We start from the raw sequence: 21,258 nt of genomic DNA, 5'->3' as shown, positions 1-21,258 counted from the left end.
GCGGGCCGTGTAACTTCATAAGCGCAGAGCTCCGATATGGTGGCGCATTAATCGCGAGTCGTTGAAGAAATGAAGCAGTAGATCGCGAGTTATCGCCGGTGTTAGATTGAAACAACTAGGTACCCCTGAACATAAGGATGGGATGGACCACGAGTCGTTGAGGGGGTCGGTGCGTAGATGGCGAGATAGATCGCGGGGCATCGGCGTTGTTACACTGATGTAGTCCGTTCCGTGGAGACGGGATGTAGTCCGTTCAGTAGAGCTGGAGGTCGTGGTTAGTGCTCCGCTCTGATATAGGTCCTCCGTCATCAATGAACGGTACTCCTCTTTCACACATCACCGTCTTCAACAGCACATCCCATGGAAGTCCCCGCCCTAGTTTTCCCCCCTGACACGCGATACCCAACCTTTGGAAGCCATGATGCATAATCCAAAACACCCTTACATGTATGAGGATAGACAAAAGGAATGTATCAACGGTCTATCAACTACATATATAACCGCTGGCACGAAGTGTATAACAGCATCACCCTTCGTCCCCCCTTAGACATTTCACTGAATGAAAGAACCGCACATACATGTAGTCGATCCCGTTATGGTGTCACTTTTAACTCACATGTAGCTAGGTTTAGAATGGTTGGTACTATTCTCAGACGGGCGAGACAGGGGACAACCTTTTGCAGGCGGAGTCATTTCCCGTGGATGAAGGAATCGAGGCTGGTGTGTGGGCTTGCTTTGGCCTCCCCTTTCCCCTACAGTGCGACAGAATCCCTCTGGTCCAAGCAATTTTTAAGTCAAATACTGGTCCGTCAACGACTGCAACCAACCCAGCAACAGCCCAGCATATCTCAGCTCGCACAGAACCTGCACGCAGGGATAAATTGTGAGACGTCTCACTCGCTAGTCCGCGCCAACGAAGTACCCCGTGAGGATCACGTATATTTTAAGAAATAAGCCAAAGCTGAAGTCTGGTAGCGCTCAATACACCTCCTACATGTATTTATGTACGGAAGCGCCCGCAGATCTACGCCCGTAGCAATTGGTGAGCGGACCGCGGTTGGCGCTCGTCCGACGAAGCCACCACCTTCGGATCAGAATCTCATGGGCGGCTGAAGTGGTGCCTTAGTCAAAATCTGCAAGGACAGCCAGTCTACAAAGAAGAAGGCCCGGGCCGCGCTTCTCGTTGAGCCCTGGTATTAATGAGGTCAGTTGCAGTCGGCTTTATCATAAATCGGAAGCGGCGTCTCATTTATGAAACCAAATGGTAGCCACTCCCGACGCAGCAGATCCAACTGGCTCCATGCCCAGACAACAAGTTCCTCAATCCAGTTTCATTCTTCCGCCCATAGAATCGTCAATACCCCAACCTCTGCTTGATTCCGTTCGCAGCTTTCTCCCCAGCATCGCTTGAATCACCCTCTTTACATTGATATCAGGAGAATCTTGCTGTCTTACCTGTCCTCACCAAAGCTCGAAACGATCCGTTAACCTCGACGTCTCACCATCATTCTCATCTCGTTCAGAACTTACCAAATTCCCTCCCAAAACTCTAATATTTCCCTCCTCTCTCGTTGACAACCCCTCCCCCACAACCAGCCACGCACCACCCTCACCATGGACCACCCCAACTCCCACCTCATCGACCCCTCCACCTACGACACCAACCTCGACAACCTCGCCCCCAACCTCCCCCTCCGCCTAAGCCACAGCGCCGCCCTCATCGACCGCGGCGCCTTCCGCGCCCAAAAGGACTGGCAGCACGTCTTCGGCACCACCACCACCACCACCATACCCTCATCACCATCATCATCGCCGAGCTACGTCGGCACAGCAGGACCCGAGTACGGGTTCCTCTCGGTGTGCGTGCCCGACACGCTGCCCGACCGCGCCGAGCTGGTCGGCTACATCGTCGAGATGGTGTTCCTGCTCGACGACCTGGTCGAGGGCGCCGAGTCGCCTGCCGCGGCGGCTGCGCCGTACCTGGCTGATTTGCTGTACGCGCGCGACGCGGTTGAGAGGGGTGGTGATGTTGGCGTTGTTGGCGTGGGAGGTGCTTTGCCGGGCGGCGGGCGTGTCGCGCGCATGTTTGTGGGTGTTGGCAGGGCGATGCTTGCGATTGATCCTGGCTGCGCGAGGGATGCTTTTCGCTGGTTGGAGGTATCGGTGAAAGCTATGTTGGCCCGTTTTGGGGGGAGCAGGGAGCTTCGTGATTTGGAGGAGTACCTCGAATATCGGCGAGTAAATGTCGCTTCCCAGTAGGTTTCTCGTTCCCGACATGTGTCAGAGAAGAGCCAGGCCTAACGAGAGAATAACAACAGGTCCATGTTCGGGTTGGTGCTCTTCGCCATGGGCCTCGCAATCCCCGAAGACCAACAACAAACGTGCCTGGAGCTTTCCGAGGCGTTCTGGCTTCAGTTCGCGCTTACCAACGACTGCCACTCCTGGGAGCGCGAGCGGAAGGCGGCGAGCGACAGCGGCCAGCCGTCTGTGACGAACGCAGTTTGGGTCCTAATGAACAAACACGCGATGAGTTGCGAGGAGGCAAAACAGGCTTGCCGTGACAAGGCCAGTCAGTATGCTGCCGAGTACGTGCGTGTTGTGGAGGCAGCCAAGGCGAGGGATGATCTTTGTCGCGACGCCAAACGCCTGCTCGAGTGGTTTAGGAATGCCATCAGCGGGAATATCGTCTGGGGACTGCAGTGCCCCCGTTATAATGCCGACCGGACGTTGACGGCAGCACAGCTCGAGCTGGCAGACGCTATCCAAGCGGACGAGACCCTTGGTTGGATTTGGGGCCAGGAGAAGAAAGCCATGCGCGGCATTGCGGAGCATCCGAAGGCTGATACAAACCGGAATATTGCAAAGTGTACTGCCACCAACGGCGCTGTAACCACTGGTATCGTTATCAATGGTGACTCCCACCAGAAGATGGAGGTAGTCCAGGACTTCCCTAGCCTAGGCACGGATGTATGTAGCTGGGCTGCCGGAGTCAGAGACTCCGTCTGAACGTTGCTGGGGCTGACTGTGAACGTCTAGGTCCTTGAGGAACCATCACGCTATATCGACTCTTTGCCCGGGAAGGGCATCCGTCACAAAGCTATCCAAGCCCTCAATGTCTGGTACAGGGTGCCGCCCCAGCAGGCTGCCATCATTTCAAAGGCCGTCGATCTTCTTCACGGGGCATCCCTGATGCTGGATGACATTGAGGATTCCTCCTGCCTGCGTCGCGGCAAGCCAGCGGCACATTTAGTCTTTGGGACCATGCAGACAATTAACTCGGCCGGGTTTAGGTTTCTTAACGCCCTCGAGGAAGTGAGGAAGCTGGATAGCCAGCGCTGCATGGATGTTTTCTGCCGTGAGTACTAAGACTTTGGCCGATAGTGGTTTTGGTTGACTGACTTGAAACCAGAGGAGCTGCAGGATCTCTATGTCGGCCAGAGCCATGATTTGTCGTGGACGTGCACCTTGAGCTGTCCGACCGAGGAAGAGTATCTTGCCATGGTTGACGGCAGTGAGTCGAATGCCCTTGTTTGATGAGGTGCAGGGGTTGATAACTAACCTGAGTGGTAGAAACCGCGGGTCTCTTTCGGATGCTGGCAAGGATGCTCGATGCGCAGTCTTCCTCGCCCACCAAGCCGGATGTGGCCCTCATCACGCGGTTCATGACCCTGCTCGGCCGTTTCTTTCAGATCCGGGATGATTATATGAACCTGACGTCGGCAGATGTGAGTTTCTCTGTGGGCATCACAGATGGACACATGATTCGGTAGCTAACTTCTGATGATCAGTACACCAAGCAAAAAGGGTTTTGCGAGGACCTGGACGAAGGAAAATATTCTCTCCCCATTATCCACGCTCTAGGTCGCTCCGATGATTCCAGGCCCTCGAATCTCATGACGAAAGCCAACAGCCACGTAACTATCCTTCAGAACCTGCTCTCCCAGCGACATATTGCAGGGAAGATGACATTAGATCAGAAGCACTTGTTTCTTGAACACCTCAAACAGACAGGAAGTCTTGAATACACGAGGCAAGCTATGGGAACGTTGCAACTGGAGCTGAAGAGCTTGGCAAGGGAGATGGGTATGCATAGCAACGAGAAGCTGGCAGGTTTGCTGGAGACACTGAAGGTTTGAGAGCACAGTACCTACAGACTAGCATAAACATTAGCACAGTATTGCAATAAATAATGCATTGAAACACGCAACAACAGTATCCATGTTCCACGGTTACTGCAATGTTGTTTCAGGGTAGATGCCCTGGTTCCCCCACTCATCAAGTGCAAGATGGGACTTGTTCTCTGTTCTGGGACTCATCACAACCACCAATACAAGTTCACGGGACCGTCCGAGTTTGGCAATGCAACCCACGTTATTTCTACCTGGTAATGACTGACAGTATCCTGAACCGACGCTAGACTAGTCCATCCAGGTCCCCAGAATATCTTCCCTTAGCAGAATACAACCCGAATTCATGCTCTTGCTTCATGTTAACTCCACCGCCACCACCCACCCCCTTGCCCCTGATCAACCCCCTAGTACATTTAGCTGAACTCCCCTTCCATTTACTCAGCATCCTGCTCCGCCGCCGCAGCAGCAGCAGCCGCAGCCGCCGCCTTCGCCGCGCGCCTCTTCTTTCCACCCGGCCAGCCAGGCCATCCGCCACCAGGGAACCCACCACCAGGCAACTGCGAGATGGGACCAGTCGGGTTCATAACACCACCCTTCTCGGTCCAGAACGCCGCGGGGTTGACGGGCTTGTTCGCATTCTGATCAATGCCGAAGCGGATCCACGCAAACAGACCCTCCGAGATGTCCTTGCCGACCAGCGAGTAGCGCACGATCGGGTCGTCGCCGTTAGCGCCCTGCCGGAACAGGAAGTCGTTCACGTTGGGCACCACCCGCATCTTGTTGGTGTTGTAGGGCGCCGCCTTGTCCACGGCGGTGATCAGGCCCTGGTCGAAGTAGATCTGTCCGACGTGGGCTGCGCGACCGCCCGTGATGGTGTTGTTGGGTTGCTTGGTCGCGCCGAGGTAGACGATGGCTGGTAGGGGGGTTAGTGGTGTGTTGTTTGGGGGTGGTTTTGGGGGGGAAAGGGTGAAGTTGGGAAGGAGAGGAGTGGGAGGATAACTCACCGTGGATGTGGGTGGCGCGCCCGTCGTAGTGGCCGGGGAAGAGCGAGTCGAACGAGGCGACGCCGTGGTCGTCGGTCGGCTGCACGCCGCGGAGAGTGGTGCCCTTGAGGATCGAGGCGTCGTTGGGGTCACCCATGCCGGGGTAGCCCTGCACACCGACGTAGATGCCCTGCGCTTGTTAGTCTCTGGCAAACAGCAAACACCCGAAAAGGGTCGGGGGATTCTCACGGTGGAGTTGGAGCTCCAGATGTCGACGTGGGCCTGAGGGACCGTCTTGCACGTCTTGTAGTCGACGACTTGGATGGCCAGGGTCAAGGGGATACCCTTCTCGCCACCAGTAATGTCTTTGCGGACCTCCTCTCCCTTGACGTCTAAGCATGTCGTTAGTGACCTGTGGATACACCACCTGCACCTCGGGTATCAACTCACACAGCGGGCCCTGGTCGACGGCGGGCATCAGCATGCAAGCGCCGGCGTCCGAGAATAGCGTGCTAAGATCCATCCCGGTGGTAACCGTCTTGTTGCTCTTATGGTCAATCCGGCTAACCGATTCGTAGTCACGTGGGCTGTGCACTGTCCTGTAGAGGGGTTGAATGTTAGCACCACGGTATCCCTCCCCCCAATCCTGTCCCCCCCAACCACTCCCCAGCCAAGAAATTCTCACCTCTTCGTGTGGATGCCCAGCGAGCGCTTCAACCGCGCCAGCTCCTGTCCATGGATCTGCACCGTCCGCTTGACAAACTCGGGCTCGCTGAACTCAGCCGAGCAGTGGTCGAGAGACTTGCGCTCGAGCGGGAGGGCCGAGTGCGCGTACACCTTCTCGTGGTGGCCCGGGTGGGCGATGGCGGGTGCTGCGAGCAGCAAGCCCGCGAGGAAGGTCTTGAGCGTCATGGCGTTTGGCGGTGATCTGAAACTCGCACGTCTGCAGATCGAAGAAAGGATGCGCGTTGGGGGGAACGGGAGCGAGTGTCAAGATCCAGAAGGCGGTTCCCGCCCGGGTTATTTAGGTTTGTTGATCCTCTGTCTGTTTCCCCCCTTGCCCCCCCCCTTCCCGCCTCCCGTTTCTCTCTCGCCCCTGCCCTTTCCAACCCAGCAAGGTATGCAGATCATGCTATGAATAATGAACCCACCCCATGGCCCGGCTCTGGGCTCGGAGGCTACATTGCACGACATGCGACGCAGAGAAGGCACCATCAATATCCGGGTCGCATCATCGGTATTCACCCGTTGGTGGTCGCTGGTAGGTTGCTTCCTCGCTAAGTCATGGGGGAAGGAGGTATGGCCAACGGTCGATCCCCCGTCCCATATCGCCCATACCACGTCCTGACATTCACGCCGGGCCTGATTGGTTTCCCCCCCAGCGCGTGCTGCCATCACAACCCACCGCCAAGACTGCTCCCCGGATTTTAATCTCCGTTTGTAAGAGAATGAGGGTGAGGCAGACGAATCGGGTCGTCCGGCGAGAATGGCGGTTTAAGACGCCGGTTAAAAACGAACCAGATCCGAACGAAACCCTATCCCCGTTGGCTGCGTTGGCTGAGCCTGGCTTGCCTGGGCATGACGAGTCCCTCCACCCCTGCTTTATCCATGTTGGCGGTGGGCTGTCGTTGTATAAATTAAGAAGGCTCTTGGCTCGGCAGTTGGGGTTTGTTCTCGAAGTATATTCCCGCATTCCACGCCCAATATTCACCTGCCGCCCGATATTGCTGCGTCTGCAGCCAGCCTCCGGTTGGGTGTGTCTGCTTGGCCCGTGTGAGGTTGCCGGCCGCCTGCGGAGGATGGGTGTGACTACATATTACCCCCGGATTATCTATTTCTGTGGTGCAGTCAGCATCGCGACATGGCGGGTAAAGAGTGTAATAAAAGACTGGTCTCGGTCGTCCCGTGCTCTGTCTGGCTACCCGTTCGTTTGGGTCAGACGGCATTGGTTTATAGTTATTTCTGCTGACGACTGCTTCATTAGAAGCCACTTGATTTGCGGAGGTTGCCGAATACTCGCATTTTGAACCGCCCTCGCTCTCCTTGTTCGGTTGTGTTTCGGACTTGATCCTTTTTGGTTTGGCCCTCCACATCCCTAGGGACCCGCTGTATATACCTTGTTTGTCGTTGCTTTCTTCGGCTGAGCATCTCCACATTCCTGACCTTCTGTTGCCAAGGGAAAAGGTTGTCCCAGATGTCACAGTTGAAGTAGCACATAAGATAATTTTGCAACACCCACAACGGGGACTGAATGAACGCAATTTCAATAATTTAACGAGCTGCCCTTTTGCACCCTAACGCCAAACAGCTCTGCCAACTGCCTTGGCCTGGTGCCGTGAGTGCTATCAGTCTCAAACACCACTGGTTTACTCATACCACATGAGGAGGAATCCTAGCATCCACCCTCAGCCTTTCCTAACTCTCCCATGCCGCACTCACAGTGACTTTCTCCCTCAGAGGCCCTTAGACTCTCTGCCCCGAGATGTGGCTACCCACGATGGAGGGAGTTGGGGTGCACTGTCTGAGAATGCACCGCGCCGTGCCGCTGGGCGTGTCTGTGTGTTGGCAAATAACTAGGTTAGCCTGGCTCTAGGAGTGGGAGACGTATGTGGACACGGGAGTTGCGTCGGGCGATGGGATTGGTAGGGCGGTTGGAATCTTACAATCAGATTCGAGGAAGTTGATGCTGTTGCATCCCTGGGCTTGGTTGTCGCTACAGGTCTGGAGGCAGTCGTCAAGCGTCCTCTGCTGGCCCTGGGCCGCCCCGAAGGAGATGTTCTCGTCACAATGCGTGGCCGCTCCGCACGTCATGCGGTAGTTCACGCCATTGACGGTCTTGATCTGGCCGTGGAGTCCAGGGCACACCGGGTCGGACGACGAGGGGTTGGCGAGCGGGCCGTCCTGTGGGAAAGGGCTGTCGTCGTGAGGAGGAGCAGAGGGGTCGGGGTCCTAGTTATTTTCGCGTCAGCAACGGGCGCCGAGGGATGAGGGGGTTAGATAGGGATAACAGATGTTGGAAGACTCACGCTCGGGCAACGGCCGCCGCTGCATGCAGCGCATGCTCCCGAGCAGCCCATGGAGTGGGCGCTGGCAAACCCGGGAGCGTCAATGGTCGGCTCGCCTTGGTGCTTTCCGTAGTAGCAGATCTGACGGTGAGCATCGTAGTCGACGCTGTGGCAGGCCAGAAGTCTCCCGCAAGCCTCGATGCACGACTTGAACGACGCCTGACGATCACGATAGATGACCTGGGTGCCGTGGCGCTTGCCGCAATCCATATGGAAGGACTCGGCCACCGACGAGACATAGAGTTGGCCGTCGGCAAAAGGGCACTCGGTCGAGCAGAGAACACCCGCCGAGTCTGGGGACTCGATGGCCGGCGGGTCGATAACAAAGGCGTAGCTGTGAACGTCTCCTCCACACGCAGCCGACGAGTATCCTCCATCTCGGCTCAAGATGCATGTATGCAGCGGCTCCGCCCACGACTCATCGTGGGCCAGGAACTTGACACTGCTGCACTCGTCCGTCCTGCTGCACTCGTCCATGCACTCGCCAAAGTCCACCGTCACGAGCGTCTTGATTGTGTTACCGCCGCCGTGGGTGCAGCACTGGATGAAGAAGGTTGCACCATCAGGGCTTTGATACAACTGGCCGTCACCTGTTGGCCCGAAAGGGTGTCATTAGCAAGTGTCCAGTACTCACTGGGAAGGAGGGTAAGGGGTGTAGGAAACTTACCTGTGTGGCAGATGGGTGAGCTGGCGTATGTCAACGCCTGGCCGGTTGGTGCCACAGCTCGCGTCGCGGGGCATCCCCGTTCATCAAGGCGCGGGCCGGTGGGAGTTGTATCGGGGCACTGGCAGACTCCCGGGGGGGTTGTCGTACCTCCGCCGCTACCAGACCCAGAGCCGCCGCCTCCGAATGGGTTCTGGCTGCCAGTACCAGTGCCAGTACCGGTGCCAGTGCCAGTGCCGCCACCGCCACCGCCACCACCGAACGGGTTTTGACTACCAGTACCAGTACCAGTGCCGGTTCCAGTGCCAGTGCCAGTGCCAGTACCAGTCCCGCCACCGCCGAACGGGTTCTGGCTACCAGTACCAGTACCAGTACCAGTTCCAGTGCCGCCGCCGCTGAACGGGTTCTGGCTGCCAGTTGAGTCTGCGGTAGCTCCACCACCGCCGAATGGGTTCTGGCTGCCAGTTGATCCCGCGCCGTTGAGAGCGTCGTTATTTGCTGCACCAAATGGGTTTTGCGTACCCTGAGCCCCGACTTGGAGCGCGAGCCCCAGGACGCTCGAGACTACCAAGCCCAAGTTGGACTTCATGTTGTTGTGGGGGGGTATGTGAAAGGAGGTGGAAGTGGTTGTCGGTGGGCAGAGCGACAGTGGTATCCCGGAGAGTCCGCTCAGCTTTCTTTATACACTTCGTGACTGTGTTCCTCACTTCCCCAGCCTCCGCGTCTGAACGCATTCTCTCCAGGGAGCGACACTACAGCCCCGGTATTTTGGCCGGTGACCGGTGTTGAACCGCAACCGCAGCCGATCATGATGCAGGGCGTCCCGTCGACTACCTCGTCACAGCGGAGACTGCATTGTCACGGCGCAGTAGAGGTATTCAGTGTGGACCCAAATGTGAGACCTACAAGCCTTGTTCGTTGCTTGAGCAGGGGTATTCAGCTGCCGTCCGGGGTGCCGATCTAACCCCGGATTCCAATCCAAGCTTCACCGGGTATCGACCCGGATCTGATCCGCGGGACGGAACGAGCTGATGAGAAATCTCCGAGTTAAGCAAGGGCTAAAGAAGCCATACGCACTGACCGTCCGATAGATTTCGGCCACCCTAGATATTCTGTTAAGGGCCTTCGTTGGTTTGGAGTCTCTGGACGCAGTGCTGGTCCCGCCTAGCTCCAAACCCAAGACAACGAGAGACACGGCTTAGTTACGGGTTATGTTGACCCATGATTGGTCGTTTGTTTGAAACCATATGTTGCCACCTTGCTTCTCGAGACTCAGCTGATAGGCAGATCGATAGACACAGGCAGACTGTCACATCATTTGGGGAAACTCATGCCCCAAAGAAGGTATGGATAACAATATTGCGCACGCCGCATTCCGGGCCGCATGAAAAACAAGGGGACAACACACAAGGTAGAAGGACCGATGAGAAGCGGCAAGATGCGTGATACGCGTCCCCGGAATCGGATGTCGGTTCACCAGGGAGACTGGTCAGGAGGGGCACTCACCGCTAGCTTTCAGCTTCCTACTTCCGTGATGTGACAACAACAGGCTCTAAGTGAGGAGAAAGGACCAAAGCTTTCCCTTGCGCTAGGCCCTTTGGCACAAGAGCCCCTTATGTTCGTATAAAAGAGGTGTGACTCCCCCTTCACTCCACTCTCCCCGCTCCGTCGGCCGCATCGATAACATAACAGACCTTCCCTCATTCTTGCTTCCGGCCCCGACCTTCCCCTTACCTCGGATCCAATACCAGCATCATGAAAGCCCAAAACTTGGTTCTCGCAGCCGTAGCCAGCTACGCCGGAGTAGGCGAGGCTGCAATCTGCTGGACCAACGGCTTGAACTTGCTCATGGGGGGCAAGCCTTGGGGCGCCGGGTGCAATACCCCTCCAGTAAACCCACCGCCGCCGCCGCCGCCGGGTAAGTTCTACGATGGAAACTGGCAACACAGTGCACAAACAAGCGCAACCGATTGCTAATTTCTCATGTGTTAAACCAGCCTGCGTGCCCACCACAGTCACCTCCACAGTCACCAGCACGAGCACCGTCTACAGCATCAACCCAGCCACCGCCGCCGCCGCTACCGGGGTCTGCATGGGGCTCAACCCCCCGAGGCCCACGCCCCTTTTTGATTCCAGTGGCAACCCGGCCTGCTGTGTCCCCATCTACGCCGGGGGTCAACAAGTATGCTAGAGGACGGTATGGTACAACAGGGTGGTTAGGAGGCGATGGTTTAAGTGTTAGTTCCATTGTGGGCATTTAAAGAGGGAGTGTTGAGGTGGCAGTGCGGGTGGGAAAGTGAAAGAAAGAAGTTAACAAATCTTCCGGGGCTGTGTGGGTGTTGAACACGATTAGGTACTGCATAGTGGCACAGGGCCTGGCATATACAAATGAAAAAGCAAACCAAGTTACCAACAAGTCATGAAAGGGGACCCCTCAGTTTTCGTTTAGTCTCTGGCATAGTTTACATAAATGAGGATATAACAGGATTCTTAGTCGCTATAGTTCAGTGATCAGGGTGGTATATTTAATTGCTCTCCCAGTATCAACACCCCGTCGCTTAATCACGATGTCCCCTTGCCCGACTATCTCGAGTCCTCAAGATTCATTCAGCCTTGGGTTCTTCACTTCGTCATTCGGTCGCTTTCAGAAATGGACCAATCAAATGTGAGGAGTGACATACAACTTAGCCCCTCTAGGTCTCTTCCCCAACGACATTCAAGCTCATCAACTCCCCGCTCGCAACGACAGCTCAATCTCCTATGAGAACATCAATCCCTCCCTTACTTCCAACACCCGCAGCACCCGTCGAAATGGCAACCACCGGCACAACCACCGACGCAACCGCTGCTCCGGCACCATGGTATGCAGCCTACCCCGCCCCCAAATCCGAGGTGGTGACCATCTCGCGCGAGGAAGTGCTCGAGCTGCTCAAGGCAACTCCGCTCGAGAAACGGGACTTTGTGCTGGTTGATCTGCGGCGGAACGATTTCGAGGTATGTGACTATGCCGATCCCCGAGAGAGGGAGAGAGAGAGAGAACGTCTGAAACATGTTACACGGCATGCCCGGGGTAATTCTGAACCACGGGGCCAGCCACCAACCACCGCCCGCCATGCACACAACAAGATAGACGGCGCCCGATCATCACTCCCATTCAAGTAAAACCAACCCCCAACTAACACCTCACCGCACCTCACAGGGCGGCACCATCCGCAGCTCCCTCAACATCCCCGCACAGAGCCTCCCCCTAACCCTCTCCGCCGTCTACACCACCTTCAAGGCCGCCGGCCTGCGCAAAGTCATCTTCTACTGCGGTATGTCGCCCCCCTTCCCCACCCCCTTCGCCGCCTTCCCCAACCTGCCCTCCCTCTCCCCATCCCCTTCCAGCCTCCGCTATCCACCCCCCATCCCCCACACACCCCACACACCACCCCCACATCACACCCTCTAACCAAAAGAAAAGGCTCCTCCAAAGGCCGCGGCAGCCGCGCAGCAGGCTGGCTAGCCGACCATATTGCTGAGGCGGGCGACAACGAGACACAGAGTCTGGCGCTGGCGGGCGGGATCAAGGGGTGGGTGGCTGCTGGCGGGGAGTATGTGGGGTGGATGGAGGGGTATGAGGAGGCGGTTTGGAGGGGGGTTGGTGAGGGCTGTTGATTAAGGACTAAGGTGGGTTCAATGGTTGGGTTAGGGAGGTAGTTTGGTTGGGGGTTGCGGTGTTGAGCTGTGGTTGGGTAGGTACCTAGGCACCTAGTTAGTTGGAAGTGAGTTGGTTATACGCTCATGACTCGTTCGGTGTTCGCTGGTGTGAGGAGGGGTTTGTTGCTGGTGATGCTGCGGAGGGGGTTGTCTGTGTCTTCCCGTTCACCACCTTTGAGTCGGTTCCACGTCGAGGCGGCAAACTCGCGGGTCTCGAGGTACAGCATCCTAGCGGCGTCCCATTTGTCCGCTAACCAGAGAAGGAGGAAGGCGAGCACGTAGGTGATGACGCAGACAATGATGGTCGATGTCTTGAAACGCTGTACCGTCTCGGCCTGCTCTTCCGCCTCGAATAGCGGCGTGCCGAAGATTGACTGCATGGGGTTAGTTACCTATTAGGACTCAAAAATGGGGAATGGTGTGAATACCGATGTCAGGCTGGGGGGGAGATAAAGCACGGTCACGACCGTAAAGACGATGACATAGCGATTCATGGTTGTCGACCTGGCTGCCTCGCGTAGCGAAGTCGCGTTGAAAAGCTGACAGGTTAGTTTTTGGTTCCATGATACCCGGAGCATGCCAGGCCCATCACTTACGCCGTCCCTCAAGCTTTTGATCTCCTCCGTCTTCTCATTGATTCGCCGTATCAACCGTTCCTCTGCCCCCTTTTGGAACTCGGATAGGATCCGCCAGTTTTTCCATAGCGCCTTGTCTGTGGCTGGGTCTTCTCTGAGGAAATACCTAACGTCCCAACCAGCGCGCAGAAAGCTGCCCTGGAGAAGGCGTTCAGGGTCCATCTCTTGCAGGTCTCGGCCAGTTTCTCGTATGATGTCACCAAAAATACGGAGCATCTCCAGGGTCTTGAAGTAGACGCGGGACCGGGCGTATGAAGTGTCGAACATGAGGCGGTTGCTGGTTTCATCGCTAAGGATATCGTTAAGCTATTAAAGAGTGAGCAAAAAGCACATAATAATCGTGTAAATAAGATGGGAACCGCTCACGTTGATATTAACGGTATCCCCCAACGTATCCAAGCACTGAGACCACTCTTTTTCCCAAGATATCAACATGCGGTGCACGGCAGACTGCAGCATATGGTAGCCGGCATTTTTGCCTTTCACGGTAAAGTGGCGGTCCTTCCAGTCGGTAAACGAATCATTGGACGCCTGAGATTCCTGCTTCAATGATTGGAAGTCCCCGAGGAGTACAATAGTGAAGGAGAGCTCGCCACTCAGCTCAGACCAGCGGCACAGTACAGACATGCGGCGCTCGGTAAACGACGGGTTTGGCGCTCCCGGGAGGGCCGGGAACTGACCAGACTCGCGATAGCAACGGACGTAGGGCGCGAAGTCGATTTGGTCGGCAACAGCGACGTTGGAGAAGCAGCGGATGGTGTGCTGGTATGATATTTCGTTGCTGCCAGTCCAGCCGCCGAAGCTAAAACCTCTCCCCCGCAAACGTAGAGGTTTCCAAGGAGCGCAAAATTCGTGCAAGAAGTCGTGCACCGTCTCAAATTCCTCTTCCGGGTTCACTAGGCAAACGGCAGCAATGAGCGCGAGGCGACTGAGGGGAAGGACTCCGTTGGCCCAAATGGGGGTGGTAAAGTGCCTAATGCTAGTAAGTACGGGGCAAGATGGGGAGCACAGCTCGGATAGTTCTTGGTTACCACAGTGCGCCAGGGCTGACGAGGTCGGGATATGTCATCTTGCTAACGAGAGCTTTGGCCCTGTGGCACTCATCGAGAATCGAGTTTGCCGGTGCAAGTACATCGCCGGGGCCATAAACAAGGGGACATGCACAGAGCATGCCATTACGGCGGGGTTCTTTGCCTAGGATCCATCCAGAGTGCCTCGAAACGCGCTCAGTGGATCGGTCGAGATCGAACTGGACCACCCACTGGGCACGGAGGTTTTCGAGTTCCCCGTCCGTCAAGGCCAGTCTCTGAACCCTCGAGCTGACCCTCCAGTCCCATTGTAGTTCCAACGGTTGATCACTAGGTTTTGCTTTACGACCGGGAAAGTCCGGCAAGCCCACGAACACTCGGACCTGGTGCTGCGGCTGGATAGCATTGCCCGAGCCACGCTGTAATTCTCTGGCTTTTGAAACCCGCGATAGGGTTAGGTCGCGGAACCAGTCCAGATGCTCCTGGTAGCCCGAATCGAATACCCTGTGGGCGAGGTCGTCGACGAGCTGTATCGCTTTTGCGCTCACGACAGAGGGCTCTAGCGGTGAACAATGAAGTGACCCTTTATCATTTAGGCTTGGTGATAATGATGTATCGGTGCTCGGGTGAGTCGGGTCCTGATCGTCCGCCCTTTGCGATGCTATCTCTCTCAACAACCGATTCGTTTCTTGCAGCTCGCGGAAGAGGTCGGCGATGTCGAGGGCAGGTTTTATCGCGGAGTCACTCTCTTGCTCCGATTCCAGCAGAGTTGAGGACATGTTGCTGGGGTTTCGTTCAAATTTCAAATCTTGGCCTCTTGGGTCAAAAAGAAAAAGGTAAACTTTTATTTCTTAGATTTCTTAACTCAATATGTTGATGCCTGAGCTGCATCCCCTGACTAATGCCACACAGGGCATGGATCCTTGAAACGGCATTTCGGCGGTGATACGGCGCAGCAGGTTGTCCAGCAGGGGAAGAACATGGGGGGTTGGACGGCTCCAGGCCACGGCGAACATGGGTTGGGTGATGGTTACGGGCGCTAGTGAGGTGCGGCCCGTGCAGCGCGGCAGGGAATCATTCCCCACACAGATCCCCCACTCCGCCTTTGTCTCGGCAGCTTCAAGCATCGGATGCATCCGACGCGACGCGACATCGCAGACGACATCACACAATCACCAACTACCAAAACGAGCGCCTTGACGAGTCGAAACCCCCGATCCAAAATTTACCCACAACCCAACACCCGAATTAATTTTCAGAATTATCACCGCCAAAATGTCGTCACGCAGACCGCCAAGGGGAGAATACATCGAGACGGACACCGGCAACAAAGTAGCTCGCAAGGCGACCCTCGTGGGAACCCAAAACATTATGCTCGGCGGCAAGACCGTCATTCAACCCGAGGCCATGATCCGGGGCGACCTGATTCGGACAATTCAAGCGCAACCACAGTCGGCGAGTGGTGCCGCTCCTAACAACACGGCCGTGTCGATTGGGCGCTACTGCTTCCTAAGCCGGGGCTGCTGTCTGCGTCCACCAGGGCGTCTGTACAAGGGGTAGGTTTCCTCTCTCGTTGTCTGACACCACGACTACTCGCGATAGCAAAGATGTTGACCATGCGTTACCACAGCGCATTCACCTTCATGCCTCTCCGCATGGGCGACCACGTCTTCGTCGGCGCCGGCTCCGTCGTGCAGGCCGCCTCGGTCGGCAGTCACGTCCACATCGGCGCCAGGGTCTCTATCGGCGAGTTCGCCATCATCAAGGAATACGTGCGCATCCTCGACGGCACTGTCGTTCCCCCTAACATGGTCATCCCGAGCTTCAGCATCGTCGCGGGGCAGCCAGCCCGCCTAATCGGAGAAGTGCCCGAGGGTGGCCACGAGGCGTTCGAGCTCCGCGATCTCTACAAGACGGTCGGCAACAACCCCCAGCCTATGCCGATTTGAGAGGGCATAGGGGACAAATATTTGTGAGAGGACTGTTCTGGCCGAGTACGCATCGGATCGTACCCGCGCTAGGCGCCACGAAACGGTCGAATCAGTGATACCCAACACCTGCGCAACAATAACAGGGCGCTGCCTAAAAAGCGCAATGTTGTTGTTTTTTTTGCTATTTCTTCCCCTAAAAATACAAGACAAACAAAGAACCGACATAGGTAGGAAACTGCCAAAGTTATGACACCCTCATTCGCCAATCCGTGCATACCTCTGGTCCGTCACCCCGGCCGACTTCAGCTTCAGCCAGCTTTCGGCATTCTCCTTCACGCTCTCTTCCAGAGACCGCCAGCCGTCCTCCTGACCCAGCCTCGCCAACAACTCAGCCCCTCGCTCGTTCGGCACCTCGGTCTGGTCCCACCCCAGGTCCTTGACCTTGGCCATCCTGTCGGCGTGCTCCGGGTACAACTCCTTCAAGATCTCAGCCACCCGGAAGAAACTGTACCGCGCGCCAAACGCAAACACGCGCTCCCTGTCCACCACGGGTGCCGTCGCCAACAATGCGACATACAACCGGCCCGCATCCCGGCAGTCCACGAACCACTGCGGTTGCATCATGTTGAGCGTGTCCACGTGGATATTCTCCCACACCCAATGCGCCATCCCCGCCGTGCTCGGGATCCCCTGGTTCTCCGGGTCCAGACACTCCCCCAGCACCGTATCCAACAACACAGTGTTAAACGCATACCGCGGCTGCTCCCTCCGCACCCACTCCCACACGCCCTGCTCAACCAACGTCTTAAACGCCATAAACCCCGCAAACCCCTTCCCCCCCTCCCTCACCCCGCCATCCCTCACCAACGCCACCGCCTCCTCATTCCAACTCTCCCCCGTCAACCGCACCCTCCTCCCCGCATCCGGCGTCCACGCCGCCCACGCCGACGACGTAAGCACCACGCTTTTCACCCCCTCCTCCCGCCTCGCCGCCTCCAGCATCCCCACCTGCCACTTCAACTCCGCCTCCGCCGCCCCATCCGCATCCTGCACACTCAAATCCACCGCCCCCAAAACATGCGCAATCCCCCCCACCCCCGCCACCGCCGCCTCCCACGCGCCCGGGGCGGACACGTCGGGGATCTCGTGCAGCGTGAAGCGGTCCGCGCCGTTGTTGTTGTTGTTGTGGTGGTGGTAGCGAGTGTTGAAGAGGGGGAGGAGGTAGGCGCAGCGGGCGAGGGAACGCACCGTGCCGCGGACGCGAAAGCCCGCGGCGAGGAGTTGGTCGGTGATGTGTGAGGCGATGAGGCCGTTGGCGCCGGTGACGAGGATGAGGGTGTTGGGGGGGAAGAGGGGGGAGTGGTGGGTGGGGGGGATGTGCAGGGGGGGTGGGGTGGGCATGGTCGTGGGTTTATGGGTGGTGGAGTTTTGTCGGTGGCCTGGTTGTTGGTTGTGGGATTGGCGATGGTTATGAAGGTACAGACGATGAGTGGGATAGTTAGTGGTTGATGGAGGGAGGAAAAGGGAAAGGCGGGGGTTCAGGATTTACATTGTTTACACAATACGTGGGTGTGTAGCACCTGCGTTTCTGTGCGACCGCAGGCAGTGACGTTGCTCGGAGTTCAACTGGGGTAACCCGGTTTACATGTCAGTAGCGTATTGCCCCTAGCCTTCGCACTGGGCAGCTACCACCTCTGTCTTGCAGCCACTCGCGGTTTGTATGGCAATTGAGGGTTGGTTGATTCTCCTGGATGTACTGCGTCGTTGGCCAGTCGCCAGACCGTGATCCCTACCTCCTGACTGGCATAGCACCAAGCAAGCCGTGTTCAAGCGGTGGAGATACATATCCCTTTCTTATTTCCATATAACTAGGTACTAGGATCCAAATGTACTGTAGGGTGTTGCTATGATGTCTAGAATTGTGAGGGCAGCACATGTGATCACTGGCGTGACATTTTTGGTATAATATTATCAGAGAATCTACCCCTTTTTAACTCCGGGTTACTACGAATAGCTGTCACCCTCGATACCAACTCCATATGACCGGCGACCTTGACATACATATTTCAAGGGACCCTTACTCAGCGGCATTGCCGTTGTTAACCTCTCCAAGATGGCTGTATGCGATATTCGGCGCTTCCCAAAGCTTCTTCGCCCTAGGCCAAACAACCCTATTATTTTTCGGTGTCCCATCGGGCTTTTCACAAGCATGTGCATTGACGAATATTAGGCTCTCTTTGTCTGCAACGTAACCGTGTGAGGCGATATGTGTGCCTTTTTTTAGTTGTTCCTGATCTTTGTAGCAAAAAGTCAAGTGATCTCCGAACGGGTAACGTAACCCTCCTCCCCCGCCGCGCCCCCTTCTCCCCCGTTGAAGTAGTCATCCTCGGCCGAGACCCCTACCACGACCACATCAGGATTCAATTGTCAGAGGTGAAAGTCTTGGGTTTATTGAAGACTAACTACTGAGAAAGCATTTGCCAAAGACCCTCGGTCAAAATCGCCGTTGAAGCTCAGAAGCACCCTACAAGCTCACAAAAAGCGCCTTTCTTCGGCCTCAAGTCTTGCCGAGTATTCTGCAATCTGCTATACCGTCTACTCTAGGCCGTAATTGACGGCTATCGACGGTGTTTAGTCAGTGAGACAGACGCACACAGACAGTACGCGGTAGATGAATGAATTCCCCAGTCTTGAGATTCTTCGGCGTTGCGGTGATCGGATGGGAAAGATCCCCATCTTCCTTCACTTGGATGGATGCAGATTTCCTGGGTAACAAAGGTCCTCATCTTGCTCTATCAGCTGCCCGACCGTTCCCTCAAGTCGCATCTATACGTTTCTGCTCAACCTTTTTCTTGTCGTCTCGGTCCATCCATGTCTCTGTCCTGTCTCGGTCTCTCCTCTTCGGGTCGTTAGTGGAGGGACAAATCAAGTCAGCGATGGAACCATGCACAACGAGGCCCGAGTCTACTAGCACCTTTCACCAGTGTTTGCCGTCGTGACTTCAGCTTGGCTCTCCGTGGGTAAGTTGCACCGCGACAGCATCAAGGCCCATCAACCACCGCAGCCTTTGGGACGCTCCTGTGCAACGGCGCGCATGCGGGTTTTACACCCAAACACTCGCGCAAAACCTTGACTCCTTGGTCCGTGTTCCAAGGTGGATTCTTTCTCCCCCTGCGGGTCTTGAGTTGGTGACATTGACTCTGGGTTTAGAGGTGCTCCCTTATGAGACTTGTTCGGCGTAACCCTAACCCGCTCGTCCCCTTGCAGGTTACCCCTGAACACAACAGCAAACTCCTTTATTCCATCCACAATGCATTGATACGTGTTGAATGCTTTGATTGACGTGGAGTGAGGAACAATAGAGATGAACCATATCTAGACCTTAATAAACACTGCCCACTCCCAACCTGGGACCTGGGACCCAACGGCACCTACACCGACACGAGTCCACCTCAATAGGTACAAACCCGAAGCACACACCAACCGCCCCTGACAAGCCACTAACATGTGTCTCCTCTACATCCCCCAACACCCCTGGTGCCACTGCCCAGACCCAACTGCCGTCGACGCCCTCGGCCACCCCCTCTGCAACCACCACGTCTGGATCGACTCGACCAGCGTCGCCCATCTCAAGCCCCTCCCCCCCATCCCCTCCTCGTCCTCCCCCTCCCCCGCAAACCCCACCAACCAAACCCACGTCGGCGCCCTCCTCGCCCGCATCCCCCGCCCCGGACCACACTGGCAACACTGCTCCCTCTACCGCGCAACCCACCCAACGCCAACCACAACCAGTGCAACCACCATCACCATCACCACCACCACCACCACCACCACCAATAACCCCCAACCCCACCAACCCCAGAACAACCTCGAGATTAGCGACGACCCCGCCGCCCTCGCCTGCCCCGCCACGCAACTCCACCTCTCCCGCCGCCGCGGCTCTCCCCGCGGCTACAAGCGCTTCTACCACTGGGACGGCCTGTGCGCGGCATGTGATTTGCCGGCGGGAGGCCGTCGCGCTGCTGCTGCTGCTGCTCTGGATGGTGGCGGGCGGAGGAGGAATGGCGGTGGGATTGGGTTGGGGTTGGTGCCGTTGCGGGTGAGGTGGGTTGAGGGTGAGGTTGGTCAAAGATTGAAGGGGGGTGGGGGGGTGGGGTTGGCGTCGTCGTTGTGTTGTTTGGGTTCGGCGGCGGCGGGGGAGGGGGCGGGTTCTGGTTTGGAGGGGGGTTGTGGTGTGGGGTCGGGGGCTGGTGCCGGTTCTAGTGGCCGTCCCCGTCCCCGTGGCAAGCGCGCGGCTGCGGCTGCGGCTGCGGCCAAGGAGGGGAAAGATGTGGAGGATGACTGGCAGGGGCTGGTGGCGGATAGGTATGAGACGGTAGAGGGCGAGGCGCTGGATCCCTGGCTGTTGAGGACCATGGCCGATAGGAAGAAACGGTCCCAGGGGGCGTTTGTGCACATGGTGGAGGAGAAAACGGGTCGTGGGGAATGGGCCACCTATGAGGGCCGGTCTGCCGTGTTTCTGATGCCGGGCTCCTATGATCCCACGCTGGTGGGCGAGGACAGCAGGAAGAACGCGCCTGGGGCCTTGACGGCGGCGGCTATGGCCGGTGTGGAAACCGTTGGCCATGCAGCGAAGCGCTGGGCGAAGTGTAGCCGGTAGGCGGCGGAGGAATGCTTGCCACCAGACCGCTACGGGCAGATATCAAACGCCCCATCATCGGCCGATTCTCTTACTCCCCGGCCGCCGTGTTCACTGCTATTCGACTTGACACCAATCCGCCTTCCGTTGGCTAATTTCCATATTTTTACAATTTAGTTTGCATCACAAGAAGCTGTCCGTCCATCTTCATGCCTCGCTATCTCGGACCGTTCCAGAAGTGTTAATGCTCCCTAGGGCTCACGTGGTGGCCCAGAATCGGCCTATATATTAACTGTTCTCAAAGACCTTTTCCTGAACGTGTGCACAAGCTAGGCTTTCAATGGCTTGCCAAAGAGTAAGCTAGTGCGAGCATCTGGGTGTTGGTCAAACCCTGGGTGAAGGGTGCACCTAATCCAATTCTGATTTACCGTTCTCACTATCCTAGAGTAGCCAAACTAAATCATAGTTACACCGGTCTATATTT

The 21,258-nt window shown here is 56.6% G+C and overlaps 9 protein-coding genes across 9 annotated transcripts; 5 read left to right on the top strand and 4 right to left on the bottom strand.

Annotated features, from left to right (window-relative positions):
• Nucleotides 1–1,436: 1,436 nt before the first annotated feature.
• On the top strand, nt 1,437–4,175 carry F5144DRAFT_610532 (isoprenoid synthase domain-containing protein). The gene is made up of 6 exons (XM_066791661.1): nt 1,437–2,255; nt 2,319–2,967; nt 3,037–3,355; nt 3,410–3,511; nt 3,571–3,725; nt 3,789–4,175. The coding sequence occupies exons 1-6, from the start codon at nt 1,615–1,617 to the stop codon at nt 4,134–4,136; spliced, it is 2,214 nt and encodes a 737-aa protein (XP_066647390.1). The 5' UTR covers nt 1,437–1,614; the 3' UTR covers nt 4,137–4,175.
• A 344-nt stretch (nt 4,176–4,519) lies between these two features.
• F5144DRAFT_528622 (Intradiol ring-cleavage dioxygenase) lies at nt 4,520–6,144 on the bottom strand. The gene is made up of 5 exons (XM_066786888.1): nt 5,799–6,144; nt 5,564–5,712; nt 5,363–5,505; nt 5,135–5,303; nt 4,520–5,043 (listed from the first exon to the last, which is right to left on the bottom strand). The coding sequence occupies exons 1-5, from the start codon at nt 6,023–6,025 to the stop codon at nt 4,565–4,567; spliced, it is 1,167 nt and encodes a 388-aa protein (XP_066647389.1). The 5' UTR covers nt 6,026–6,144; the 3' UTR covers nt 4,520–4,564.
• Nucleotides 6,145–7,360: 1,216 nt separating this feature from the next.
• F5144DRAFT_507429 (uncharacterized protein) lies at nt 7,361–9,673 on the bottom strand. The gene is made up of 4 exons (XM_066786488.1): nt 8,846–9,673; nt 8,140–8,768; nt 7,777–8,062; nt 7,361–7,668 (listed from the first exon to the last, which is right to left on the bottom strand). Exons 1-4 carry the CDS (start codon nt 9,429–9,431, stop codon nt 7,577–7,579), a joined length of 1,593 nt encoding a protein of 530 aa, XP_066647388.1. The 5' UTR covers nt 9,432–9,673; the 3' UTR covers nt 7,361–7,576.
• Nucleotides 9,674–10,597: 924 nt separating this feature from the next.
• On the top strand, nt 10,598–11,033 carry F5144DRAFT_545827 (uncharacterized protein; the record flags this gene model as incomplete). Its single annotated transcript, XM_066787382.1, has 2 exons — nt 10,598–10,760; nt 10,858–11,033. 2 exons carry the CDS (start codon nt 10,598–10,600, stop codon nt 11,031–11,033), a joined length of 339 nt encoding a protein of 112 aa, XP_066647387.1.
• A 620-nt stretch (nt 11,034–11,653) lies between these two features.
• On the top strand, nt 11,654–12,499 carry F5144DRAFT_627793 (Rhodanese-like domain-containing protein; the record flags this gene model as incomplete). Its single annotated transcript, XM_066792307.1, has 3 exons — nt 11,654–11,836; nt 12,042–12,156; nt 12,306–12,499. The coding sequence occupies 3 exons, from the start codon at nt 11,654–11,656 to the stop codon at nt 12,497–12,499; spliced, it is 492 nt and encodes a 163-aa protein (XP_066647386.1).
• F5144DRAFT_564986 (uncharacterized protein) lies at nt 12,228–15,185 on the bottom strand. The gene is made up of 5 exons (XM_066788460.1): nt 14,208–15,185; nt 13,543–14,149; nt 13,138–13,482; nt 12,970–13,080; nt 12,228–12,915 (listed from the first exon to the last, which is right to left on the bottom strand). Exons 1-5 carry the CDS (start codon nt 14,981–14,983, stop codon nt 12,616–12,618), a joined length of 2,139 nt encoding a protein of 712 aa, XP_066647385.1. The 5' UTR covers nt 14,984–15,185; the 3' UTR covers nt 12,228–12,615.
• A 294-nt stretch (nt 15,186–15,479) lies between these two features.
• F5144DRAFT_484693 (trimeric LpxA-like protein) lies at nt 15,480–16,153 on the top strand (the record flags this gene model as incomplete). The annotated part of the gene is made up of 2 exons (XM_066785461.1): nt 15,480–15,760; nt 15,835–16,153. 2 exons carry the CDS (start codon nt 15,480–15,482, stop codon nt 16,151–16,153), a joined length of 600 nt encoding a protein of 199 aa, XP_066647384.1.
• A 237-nt stretch (nt 16,154–16,390) lies between these two features.
• Nucleotides 16,391–17,536, bottom strand: F5144DRAFT_483889 (uncharacterized protein; the record flags this gene model as incomplete). The annotated part of the gene is made up of 1 exon (XM_066785410.1): nt 16,391–17,536. One exon carries the CDS (start codon nt 17,534–17,536, stop codon nt 16,391–16,393), a length of 1,146 nt encoding a protein of 381 aa, XP_066647383.1.
• A 2,794-nt stretch (nt 17,537–20,330) lies between these two features.
• On the top strand, nt 20,331–20,795 carry F5144DRAFT_483016 (uncharacterized protein; the record flags this gene model as incomplete). The annotated part of the gene is made up of 1 exon (XM_066785367.1): nt 20,331–20,795. A coding segment is annotated over one exon (465 nt), but the record flags the coding sequence as incomplete, so codon positions are not given.
• Nucleotides 20,796–21,258: the final 463 nt, after the last annotated feature.

The sequence above is a fragment of the Chaetomium tenue genome, assembly GCF_020726465.1.
Source record: "Chaetomium tenue strain MPI-SDFR-AT-0079 chromosome Unknown F5144scaffold_2, whole genome shotgun sequence".
Classification (NCBI taxonomy): domain Eukaryota; kingdom Fungi; phylum Ascomycota; class Sordariomycetes; order Sordariales; family Chaetomiaceae; genus Chaetomium; species Chaetomium tenue.
The sequence above is the reverse complement of the archived record's forward strand: the minus strand, read 5'-3'. Positions and strand labels throughout refer to the sequence as shown.